Raw genomic sequence first — 12541 nt, 5'->3', positions numbered from 1 at the left:
TTAATTGTGTGGGGCATAGCTACGACGCTCACATTCACTTGAATGGCTACCCATTCCTGGACAACAAAGAGGAATTCGCCCACACCACTCTTGCGGCTGACGTAATGCAACCACGGTGAGTTCTAAAATGTGTGGCAAACTGCCAATGGCTTGTAAAGTCTGCACTCGTCAATGCCTTGATTTGTAGTTTAAAATGCAGCAGGTAGGTCTTGCCTCAAGTATGCACAGGGAAAAACTCCGTTCCAAAGTCTGAGAAGTATGTCTGAGTGAAAATATTATTGAAAGTAATAACTGTGCTCCTGGGATGTCACTTAGACATGTAAAATGCATTGCAAGATAGGCTAGTTGGAAGCTTTAACTCGCCTTTATTAAAGTGCATATAAAAGGTAGAAATGCTGTCATTAGGCAACCAATAGGCTTTTCAATGGAGCTGTCTTCACTTGTAGAAAAGAAATTTATAATCACCACTGGAAACAAGTACTCAAACCCCCAAATATTTTTTTTTTCTAGAAATGGATAAAAATGTAAAAATCTGAACTTTTCCAGTTCTACCAGCAGTGTGTCTAAAGTGGAAGAAATTAAGTTGCCAGTCGAAAATTAGATGACATTTCGTCATTGACACACAAATTTCACAGTATAGTTGTTCTAAAGTACTGGTGTATTGCAATCCTGTGTAATCTAGAAAACATCAATTTTCTGCTTTCAATTATGTAACAGATGCACTTCACTGCATTAGGACGTCCATTTGGTTCCAGAAATTAATCTTGTAAGCTTAATGGGGAGGATCCCTTTTCTTTTTCCTAATATTCAGAAATTTTTGTTGTAAAGCTCACAGCTCTGCTCACAGCAGTCATCGGAATTTGATGTTTTCTTTTATCACACAGAGCATTTATGCATTTCACCTGTATTTAGAATGGGGCGAATGATACCAACAGCTTCCTAGCAGGGTCTGCTGTAGCGGTAACAGGTTAGTTCTGTTGAAAAAAAGAAATGTTATCAATTCAGCCAGAAATTTAAAGGGCATGGTAGGGTCTAATTAGTAAGGTAATTTACACAAGTTCTAAGATTCTAGTTTTCCTTTTTTAGAGAGATCGTTAGGGCATACCAGCTCCGGGGTCCATGAAACGTGCATGGAATTAAATGCTTCTCTTGATTCTAAAGCAACTCCAGTTTGAGTTTGACGGTGGATTAGACCGAGAAACGTGATAAGGAAATTAGTGGGTGTAGGGTAGACTTGGCCAATACAAGACAGGATATCTGTAGCTTTCCAGAGGAGGCCGATTGTGCAGTAGACTGACAATGATAATGGCATCTGTGATTATTCATGCTTTGAATTTGGGGACATAACAACAGGGAACAATAGTATGTCATTTTAGTGGTAATTGTCTCTTAAGCCATTGCTTGTTTATGAATTCTCATTAAATGTGTCAGCCTTGAACACTTGTGTTCACTTTCGAAAATATTTTGTGTTGTCTGTGTAGGCTTTTTCATATTTAAGATGCTTCACTCTTGCTAGCTCATCTAGGTAATGAATGACATCAGGAAATTTGACTGTTGCATTGTGAAACAAAGAAAACATAATGTTTGACTTTAATGCAGGCGTGGGGAAGGACCACTTTGCTGTGTGACACAGGATAGTATGACAGTTGAAGAATTAGGTAAGCATTAGCATGAGATGGTTGCTATCAGTTGCAGCAGTATGATTAGTTCTCATGTGTCCTTGTCATCAATTTCTTGTGCACTACATGTTACTTTCACAGAGTGCCTCCTGAAGACAACTGACCATAATGGCTTCCCTGTGATAGTGTCCATGGAATCTCAATATCTTGTTGGTTTCGTGTTGCGTAAAGACCTCAGCTTGGCTTTGGGTGAGTCACTTCACCTTTGTTCACTGAGGAGTGGAGGCGCTGCAACCACTTTGAGGCTTTTTATCCTTTAATCTCGAAGTTATATGGATATAACCTTCTTGTCCCTCATATAGAGCCGTACATGAAGTCTACTCTAAACAAATCGTATTCATAAAAATTTACAAGGTTTTCTGACAGCTTACTTTACGTTCCATTTTCAATTAAGTTCAGTTCAATTATTTATTTGAAGTGACTATTATTTTGATCATGTTACTTTAACCATGTGAAGCAGTACAACGAGAATGCAGATTCTAGGCGGCAAAAATAATAATAATAAACCCGAGCAGGACATTCTAAGAGTTGTGTACTGTCTATTGTTGGAAAAATTGAGAGGCCAGCAGACTGACATCCAGCATAAGTGTATTTCTGTGCAACAGAGCTGCTTTCGCCAGCGCTGGGCTAGTTTCAGAACATAAAGGCCTGCAGGCCTCTACAGACACCTACACATGAAATTAATACAGGGTGTCTACCAACCGGGAAAACGGAAAACAGGGAATTCTCAGGGAATTTGAATAGTCTGGAAATACTCAGGAAAAACACAGGGAATTTGGGCTTTTATCAGGGAAAATTAGGTGTAACTTTATTGGAAGGAGGGAACGAAAGTCGTGTTAATGCTGGCTCCAGTAACAGAGGAATTGCAACGAATCGTCATTGACGCCCTGTCGTCGGCACGAGGTATTGCCAGAATAGTTAACGACCGATTTTTCGAACGTGCCCGATAATTCGCAGGGCTTTGCGGCACCACCACGTACTCCATGGACTCAACTTAGATTGCCCTGACAGCAGGGCTGAAATGGCATTAATCAGTCACCGCCGCCGCCATTTCGATTATCTCGTTGCCTCGAACCGGCACTCTCGCACGCAGATCCGCTGGCAGCTGTAGCCACCACCGCGGCAACGTTAGGCTTAGCTGCTTCTAAGCTTCTTGCCGTGCGGTACTGTGTTTTTCATTTAAAGAATTAGCTGCTGTCAGCAATGGCACTGACTCCGCCTTTGTAATCCTTGCGATTGGCTTCGAAGCTCGCAGAGCACAGCGCATTGCGTAATGCCAGTCTCCGAAAGTTAGCTTTGCCTTAATACAGCAGTGTTACGCGGTGAAGGATAACAAGCGTTGGAAGGGGCAATTGTCACGGGACATGGTATGTATTCCTTAATTATATACGCGTGCACCCCCGTCTCCTGTCACAGTACGCGCACCGATATGCCTAATAACTGTACTAGTGGGCATTAAGAGCTTTTTCGGACGTGCCAGTGTCAATTTTAGCCCTTAAGGGCAGTTAAAGACATGCATTCATTCTTTTCGGACTGCCCGATTTTTTGGATGTTTTTGCGGCCCCTAGGGAGTCCGAAAAATCGAACCGTTGACTGTACAACTGACCAAGAGGATGCTTCAAATGATCCATGGGGTGAACGTGTGGCAGAAGGAGGGGAGAATGAGAACAGAAAGTACCGATGCACTGAGGAATTAATGGGAAAGTAAGCGTGCCGCTGCCTCTTTGAAGGAGCTTGAGCTCAAAAAACAGTGTTGGCTGATGCCGAGATGAAGGTGTCTTTCATCCAACCAAAATAAACTCTTTAAAGCAGTGAAACATAACACTGAGATGTTGTGTACGGGGTGAGAGTGTGTCAGGACAGTTGAGGTTGACTTTCCAGCAGCTGAGAGATAATCTTAGTTGTGACAAAGTTCAGGCCTCATACCGATGAGCTTGCTATCAGTTGATAGAAATAGCTCATATTCAAAAATATTTACCTATGTATGCATCTCCTTTGCATTCGTATTTGAAAATGTTCGACTCAATTTGGAATGGGTTATACCATTTTTTTCGCTGTGCCCTCTGTTTTTTAAATATAGTAGATATTACTCCTTACTATTCAAACTGGATTGTCATTTTTTTGTTTCAACATGCTTACTAGAGAGTAACAGCATCAAGTAACATGGTGTCAGCCTATCTTGATATAAAACAATGTTCAGGCTCATTCGGGGAATTTGGCAAAGGTGCTCAGGGAAAACCTGGAAAACTCAGGAAATTTGAAAATGTCAACTTGGTAGACACCCTGCAATATCAATGATGGAAAGCATAGCACTTCTACACATCTTTGTGTCGCCTATTTTTAAGTAGCTTCGTTGGGGAATTTTCAAGACAAATGATACAAAAAGCATCACAAACAAATTGCATGTCAGCAGTTGCTGGCAACTGAGCCCACTATGTTACATATTCTTGAGAGAGCATGAAATTTCTCCACTGGAGCTGTGTTGTCGAATTTGGCTCTGCATTTTAATTCTTCTGTGGCAAGCCTGTCTTTAAATACAGGTATTGCTCTTAGACATACCGGTCATATCAAACAGAGTGACCACATATATGCAAGCCAACCATCTATGCCAGTGCACAAGAAAGATCTTGCTTTGTGCTTGCAAAAGAGAATGGCATTGTATTGGTGGGGTGCAGGGAACTCAGACTGCAAATTTGGATTCTAGGCAGTGTACTTCAAGCCTAATGGAAATTCAGCTTTTGCACATAACTTGCACCATTAGAATGACATAGCATGCAGTTTTTTTTCAGGTTCTGGGAAAAGAAAGGTTCATTACCAGAATTGTGAACACGTCAAATGTTAAAAGTACACAGTACAGCTCTCGTATGCCTACACAGGGATTCAGAGTGTGTGTACATATGGTTTTTGTTTCTTTGCATTAGTTAGTGTTCCCTCTGTGCTTGAAATGGGAGAGATCAACCAACTTGCTGTCATCACGCTCTTGCTCCTACGCTAGAGATACTGCCAAGAAAACAGATCTTTAGCTTTGACAGTTACCATTGTATGCTTGAGATGGAGCATCATCCTGCATTCATGTTGTGCAGCCAATGCTCGCAAGTGCCAAGAAGGAGTTGTGGGTAGCTCGCGTGCCCTCTTCACAAGCCAGGTACCAACGCCGTGGAATGGCCCGTCGCCAGTTAAACTGCGTCGCATCTTGGATCTGGCAAGTGCTTCTCTCGTACCTCTCTGTGGTGCCAAAAATGTGGACATCCGCTGTTGTGCTTCCACTGTAATGTGCCAATCTTACAGATGTGCTACTCTAGCAGGTCATTCTGTGGAGTGCTGTCAACTTATAACTAATTAACTGTGACAACCTGCATGATTTTTTTAAAGCTATCTGAATGTTGAAATGAAAGACGCATTTCATCAAACTTGACTTTCAATGGCAGCGTTTATGCAAGTTCGAAATTGAAGATATCCACTGTATGTGCTATCTATATCTTGCGAGAATGCACCCCTGTAGAACAGGAGATGAAGCCCTTTGTAGGGCTAATGTGGGATATACTCGGTATTGAATTGGCATTATAACAATAGGCCCCCCCCCCCCTTTTATCGGGGCTCCATGAAGCAGAATATATGGGCAGTGCACTGACCGATGCACACCTCGCCTTAACGCGTGTATTGCGCAAAGTGCGGTTCGTAGCAGCCGCATTGTTGACCCTTGTTATTGAACGCTTCTAGCAAACTGTAACTCCACCTATCGCTAGTCTGGTCAGACGCCAGATGCACGTTTCAGACCGGCCGTGATCCGGCGCCCGATACACTTTACTGCAATGCACCTTGAATAGCTAGCGACTGCAGTGATGCTGCTACTGGCAACGAAATATGCTTAAGGGCAGATGGGCGCAGTCACGCTTCTCAGAAAAGGTTCTAGTACACTCTGACCAGTACGCCTTCTATAGATTCTCTTAAATTGCAAAAATATGTACTATAACATCTGTTCTCATTATGGTAGCACTATGACCAATTAAGGCTGTAAATTGACGTTCTAAAGGTAAAAGACAATGCGAGTAGAGGTAAGGTCTTTTGACTCATGCGGCATGAACGCATCGGTTGCTGTGCTGATTGGCATCTGCAAAACGTCCCTGCATTTACATATGATACAACTGTGCAAAATAGCTGTAAACTTGGCTCATAGATATCCAGAGAATCTCGCTGGTCATTTGGTGTGGTGGATTTGCTGGCAAGCTACCTGCCACACTAGTTATTTGTTTGATTTTTACATCTGAAATCTCAAGACTGAATTTAAGCATCGACTCATATTAATGGAAGGTGTCTTGCATGCTTGTTTTCTTCCTGTAGGCTCCTATCACAGTGACAGACCAGACCCCCATGGAAACTGTGATTGACATGTTCCGCAAGTTGGGCTTGAGGCAGACTCTAGTCACGCACAATGGGTAGGCCTCATTGCTTTTGTATTGCTCTTGTTGTTGTAGCAACTTCCTTCTTCAAGAATTGTGAAGGCTGCAATGAATGAAGGTGCACAGTTGTATGCAGCTATTCTTGTTAATGTCAGCCTATGTGGTAAATTTTATTTGTAGGCATTTCTGAAGCACTCAGTGTCTGATGTCAGGTTGTCGCTTACAGTGGGGAAGGCTAATTTCTGTAATGTCACTGTTCTGCAGTGTTGCCAAAATGGAATGAAAAAAAGTGCGTTATTGTAATTACATTTCCCAGCTTCACACAGCCTCACAAAGTGCAGTTTGGAACCATTATTATTGGGTTGCCCCTTATGCTGGAAAGCTTGCCTCTACATTTTCTAAGTCTCTTTCAAACTTCACATCTAATATTGTGCAGTGCTAAATGTTTTCATCCTATGTTTCACTTTGTGCTGTGGTCAATGTTCACCTGAAATTGCATGCACCACGAAAAAAATGCCTGTCTGATTCGACCCCCTGAACAGTGCTGCACCTTTGATGTGAATGTTATGCACTACCCACTGTACTCCGAGCACTAGCACCAGATGTGAGACGTCCTTCAGTGGGCACAATATGGCTTTGTTTTTCGTTTTGCTGTTGTGGTTGTGTACCATAGCCATAATTTGTGCCCTTTTTACCGTCTCTGCTAGGAATGAGGGAAGATTTCATGTGCAGTAACATTGTGTTATGCCACACAATGCAGTTCTGTAATAATTTGAGCTGAAGAAAAAAATTTCAGTGACAATTTAGTGGTAAATGCCAGAGAAATGTGTTACAGTTGTCATTGTCAGAGTCCAGCTGAGTCTGGTCATGGTGCTGAGTCCGTTTGTCTAGACCCATCACATGTGTAAAAAAGAGGGCAAGAGACACACACTGGGTGTGTGCTCACCTTTCCCCCCTCACCCTTGTGCTTCTTCAGTATGTCTTCTGCCAGGGATACCTGGCATAAAACAATATGCGACATCGCTTGCCCCCCCCCCCCCCCCCCCCCACCACCACTCAAAAAATATTCCTGGCTACGCCATTGAAACCCATTTATGATTGAAACCCATTTATGTGCTTTGTATGGGCCATTAACAGCAGCTATATAGTGTAGGGCATGGTTCTTGCTGTGAAGTAGTCCAGCTCTTCCATGTGTAAGAAAAGGAAGGTGAAGATGTTTGAGCAAGTTAAAAAGTGTGGAGAAGAGTGCGTGCTGGGACATCTCCAGTAGGTAGAGGAGTGCATTTGGGTATTTGCCACATATCATGCTTCTTTGCATAGTCTGTTCTCAGTGTGGCGCTAGATAGCATCGTTTGGGTGGTGTGTTTGTACCTGGTGGATTTCTCTAGCATCCTTCTTTCTTTAAGTGTTTGTCATGGGGATACTGACCTCTAGGAGTCTGTCAGTCCAACCAATTGCCCCTGTTGATGTGATTTGACTTAGCACCCCAGGAATGTGCATAATTATACCTTTCTGTGCTGAGGCTGCTACTTCTATCTGTGTTTTTCAGAAAAATCTTGGGCATTATTACCAAGAAGGATGTTTTACGCCACATCAAGCTCCTTGCCAACGAAGACCCAGAGTCCGTGCTCTTCAACTAATACAGCCAAGAGAGGCCATCCACAAGACACTGTTGAGAGTCCATTGTGTTTGAAGCGAGGACTTCGGGGACCAGCCCTGGCACTTTTAGTCAGGATGGTGCTAGCAGCTGCGCATGTACTCAAAAAAAGAAAAAAATGAAATGACCCCGCTCTCGTTAGCAAACAGCTGCTGCAACAAGCAGCACCCCCTCACAAACTGCAGCAAAGGACTTTGATGTGTGTGCGATGTTCTAGGGCACCTCCTCGGACCACTTCCCCTCAATTTGACTCCAGTGGTCGTAGTCATTAATAGTGCGCAGCTGAGTGGGGGAAAGTGGTCTGGAAAGCAGCGTAGCAAGAACCGTGAGGTGTCATCCTCCTCTCTCTGTAGCATGCAGCTACGCTCATTTGTGTACAGTGTATTATCGTCGCGTGCAAAAGAACCAGTCCTGGTGAGAGCAGCAGCTGCGATTGATTGACCCTCCAGGATGCCCATCTCCTAAACCCACCCCCTTTTACCCTCCCCCTCCTTTACACCCTCTAATTTAAGAACGGCTACTTGTGTGTGCGACACACAGAAGACTGTCATTTCGAGTAGTTGCTGCATTTACAATGTTCACTGTTTGTATTTTAACACTACTGCATCTTTACTTTTTTTGTTGCTCTTAACAATATACACACAATTCCTGCAGCAAGCTCAAAAAATACAAAGAAAAGAAAGAAAACCGTGTGACTTGACTCATTTGTGTCCTCTGTGTTTCTATTTCAATATTTTCATGTATGTGGTCCTCTCTGGAAGTTTATGGGCATGGTTTCCATGAAAATGCTCAATTTTCTCAGGTTGGGCATGCATTTTGGAATTCAAACTTGCATATTGTAGTATGCTGTATGCTCAGACATAAAGATCCAGCTTTTGCATGAAACCTGCCATCCATAAACTGCTCACTAGTTGGCACAATTTGCATTGCCACCTGACGGATTCCCCATACAATGACTGCATTAATACTCTGAACACTGTTAGATGGCAAAATCATGAGTAAAGAATGGTCTTGCAACCTTATGTGTGAGGACGTACAGTATAGGAACGTCATAGAATCTTGCTTGTAAATATTGGTTGTGCACGAGCACGTCTTTAGAATTCGTTGTGCACAAGCAGGTCTTTAGAACAGGCTTGATGGTAGCAAGACCCTCTAGAGTGTGGCCAGCGTTCGGGCAAATCTGAAGGTTGGCCATATTAAGAGAAACATTTACTGTAATGCTATTGAACAACACTCTGGCAGACGCCAGAGTATTGTTCTCCTGCAATTTCTTACATAATATAACTTTGCTAGTAAGTAGACTTCAATTAACTGTACCTTGGCCGGCACTGCTGAAATTTATTGCATTATCTGGAGGGTCAAATTAGAGAAGAGGCTGTAGAAAGCGTCCAAACACAACCCTGCTTCATTTAGCAGTATTTGCCCGATTCTAACATGCCCTCCAATCTAACATGCACCCAGTTTTTATTTCAGTATAGAAAACTAACGTAGAACTTGCACAGCTCCTAAACGAAGTAGAAACCAAATGTCTGCTTGATTTTTAATTTTTTTAAATGTAGCATGCCAAAGATTCCAGCAATTGGAGAAAGATGAAACCAGCTAAAAGCACCTTTAAAGGATGGAATCATATTTATACTTTATTTCCATCGTTGTCACTCTCCGACAGCACTTTGTTGCTGTCTATGGACTACGACATGTCCTGCTCACGGTGCACTCATGTTTGATATTCCATATTTATCGAGCAACTCCGCAAGTTGCAAGTTGGATGGTTGTCCGCACCTAGACTAACCACTTCGTTAGTTCGCCCTGCTATGACTGCCATTCTAGGGAATGCAGTAAATGCGTGACACAACTTTGTCGCCACTAGGTTAAAATGTAATAAAAAGAAAAAAAAATTCTTTAAATTAGGTTTTGTGATCGGTGTCTCTAAAGCGGAGCTATATAGTTTCTGCAGCAGGGTGTTGTCGACTTCCACGATAACTTGTTCTGTCGAAATTTCTTTATGACGGCTGCGCTGGTTCTGACCTGGGTCGTTGCAACACCACGAGCTCAACTTCATTTTCGATTGCACTGCAAAAGCAATCTTCTGTTCAATTTTTCAGGAAAAAGCCACGTGATGGTTACGAGTGTATAACGCAAATGTTTAAGTGTTCGCTGTGTTGTGGGCTAGGTGCTTTCGCTCTAAATCTCAAGTTCCCTGAATCGCTTGGGGGTCTGAAGGACCCACTTCCTCCGTGTCATTTCAGTTTAGAGGATGTTCTACGTAGCATTCTTGTTTTAACTGCTATACTGCTCTCCCGTGCTCGAGTGCTTGCAGGCCGGCCTCCTAAACATGAGGGTAGCTTATTGGGCGAATTGGTACATGGCACTTGGTATGCCGGCAAACTTAAAAAATAACTATTGAAAATCGTGAGGCAAGACCCATAGCACCCAGCACCCTTTCTGTTCCTTTCTCCTCTATCCGTTTGCTGGCATACCCACACCAAGTAACTTCCAAGCATACACAGGCTCAGCTGGGCGCGCCGGGCATGCCGAGCGAGGCACCGCTGCCGGCGCTCCCGACGCCGTGATGTTAAACGCCGTCTGGGGTGTTTTCTGTAAGAGTCCACCTGGTAAACTTCATTTCGGCCGCTGCGGATTGGATGCAGCTGTACGACATAGGAGGAGACGAGCGACCCCATTCAATCGGCAGCGACCGAAATGGACAGTCCACTAGGTGGACCCCTATAGAATAGCCTACCCTCCCCCCCCCCCCCCCCCCCCCCCGGTTAACGCAACACGGCGGCAAAAATTTCATGACGCTGCGAGCGCAATCGGTGGGTTTCGCCGCCCGCGATGCACACACCGTCTGGTGGCGGTGTTGCAGAAAACCGAGCTTTGCGTCACTTCACCGGGCACTCCTCTCTCGTTGATAGAAGTGCCTTCTGGCCGCTGTGTACGGCGATAACGGCTTGAAACTGAGCGACGAGCTAAGAAACGCTGTTGGTTTAAAACGCGCGCAAACCGGTAATCATTAATTGTAAGCTGCCGTCATTGCTTAAAATTTGCTAAAGGCAAGCCGAAAATAGACGTTTTCGGCATGAGATAAGATGGTTTCGACTTATTCACTGTCCCCCTAGCGTCGCCAAAGCAGACTCTGCAGCCACTGAGGTCACTGTTTGGGTCAGCCGCGCTTGTGCCAAACAATCAAGCTCAAGTTATCCGGTGAGGGTCAATTTATGGATAAAAAAAAAAAAATTTGGTCCCTAGAAGTGCGTAGACGTCGATCGGGATCGAATTAACCGATAAATCGAATTAGCCGAAGTCGACTTAACGAAAGTCTACTGAACAAGCATTTGCTATGTACTGCAGTATGTGTTGGTGCTGCCAACTGTACAGCACTGGGCGGATTTGCATAAATGCGACAATGGCGCGATGCATCGCATTTCTAGTGCATTGTATTCACGTATAAACGGCGGTAATGCGCCATGGGAAGGCGAATCACATTAATTTGCCCGGAGAGGGTAAATCGAGACTGGCTTTTCGTCTCGCGTGGTGAATGTGAAAATGTTGGCGCATCGCGTCGACGAAGAGGAAATGCGAGACGGCTGCCGGAACGAGCTCTAACCGGCGAAGCGCAATCGCCAGGAAATGATTCCGGCATGTTTTGGACAAAGTGAGACGCGTCACAGGTAGACGCCATCGCGCTGCTGATCGTTTGGCGCGTTTCTATACGAACTTGGGCAACATTGTAGCACAGCAGACGAGTACGAAAGGGAGGCGGAAACCACGATGCGCTGTATACTTGCAACAGCTTATGCCCGAGAAAATACGTACTACATTCATACACCATGCCTCTGTCGCTGTCGCATTGTATTACCGTGACGAACTAATAAATGCGACACTCTATGTACTGTCGCATTCACTGTAAACGCCCGGCTACTGACATTATTCCTTGCTGTGCAGCCGCAACAGCTTTAAAGAGGAGGGAGGGCTGCAGGCGAAGAGTCATTGGCGGGCCAAGTAGCCCTTTTGCTTTCAACGCGATATCTTTGTGCTGCTTTGGATTCGCCATTTTGTCCTTCATGGCACCGCTTTCGTTGTGTATTGCCGCCTTGGCTTATCAACGTATCACGAATGCTCGCACGTATCCGATTGCAAAGACGACTTTGACCGCGGCCCTGGGGACAACGTATCTACGTTATCTTATCTATGGTATCTTATCCATACCCGCGAAAGAGTGCCAAATATACGGGGCCGCATATTTCGATTCGCAATGGCGATCAGATTGTTGTATAATATGTTTGCAATGTCAGATAGGTCAGTCTTACTTTGGGCATTCTCTTGTTAAATCAGAAATTAACGTGAAAAGTAAAGGCGTGTGTAGCGACGCCAGTTTAAAACTATCACAACCACTAACGCCATGGAGTTTTGTCAGCGCCTGCTCAGTAGTAATGGGGAGAATAGCTCTGAGTTAAGAAGTGATTACATTGCGTTGAAAAGTAAGCGTCACAGCCCCGAGAAACTTTTCGGAAATTCTCACTTTCAGGAGCGGCAAATTAGTATATATTCGAAATTTCGAATTAACATCAAATAGTCCTTGCTCTTCGATTCGTATTCTATTCGAGAATTCTGAACTATACGAAACTGTCGAATATTCGTTTGTTTTTCGCACGACCTACTGTATACCACGACCTACTGACAGTAGGTCGTGGTTTTTTGTATATAATCACGGAGAAAGGAAACTCGGGAGAGGCCCTGACGTCACTCTTTGTGAAGCTCACATGGTGAAGCTAAAGTGAAGACGGAAGTTAGAGTTGCTCATG

At 44.1% G+C, this 12541-nt stretch overlaps 1 protein-coding gene across 8 annotated transcripts in view; it reads left to right on the top strand.

Annotated features, from left to right (window-relative positions):
- Positions 1-8436, top strand: part of ClC-c (chloride channel protein 3) — a 79710-nt gene extending 71274 nt beyond the window's left edge. For all 8 annotated transcript variants that reach the window (XM_050183337.3, XM_050183335.3, XM_055073974.2 and 5 more), the window contains 6 exons: positions 20-115; positions 1600-1658; positions 1761-1868; positions 4763-4881; positions 6021-6115; positions 7629-8436. In XM_050183337.3, coding sequence (XP_050039294.2) covers positions 20-115; positions 1600-1658; positions 1761-1868; positions 4763-4881; positions 6021-6115; positions 7629-7719 — 568 coding nt within the window. In that variant the 3' untranslated portion in view covers positions 7720-8436. The remainder of the gene's footprint in view (positions 1-19; positions 116-1599; positions 1659-1760; positions 1869-4762; positions 4882-6020; positions 6116-7628) is intronic.
- The last annotated feature ends 4105 nt before the right edge of the window (positions 8437-12541 follow it).

Source organism: Dermacentor andersoni, chromosome 4 (assembly GCF_023375885.2).
Source record: "Dermacentor andersoni chromosome 4, qqDerAnde1_hic_scaffold, whole genome shotgun sequence".
In the NCBI taxonomy this organism is placed as follows: Eukaryota; Metazoa; Arthropoda; class Arachnida; order Ixodida; family Ixodidae; genus Dermacentor; species Dermacentor andersoni.
Note: the sequence above shows the minus strand (reverse complement) of the source record. Positions and strands in the feature narration are given on the sequence as shown.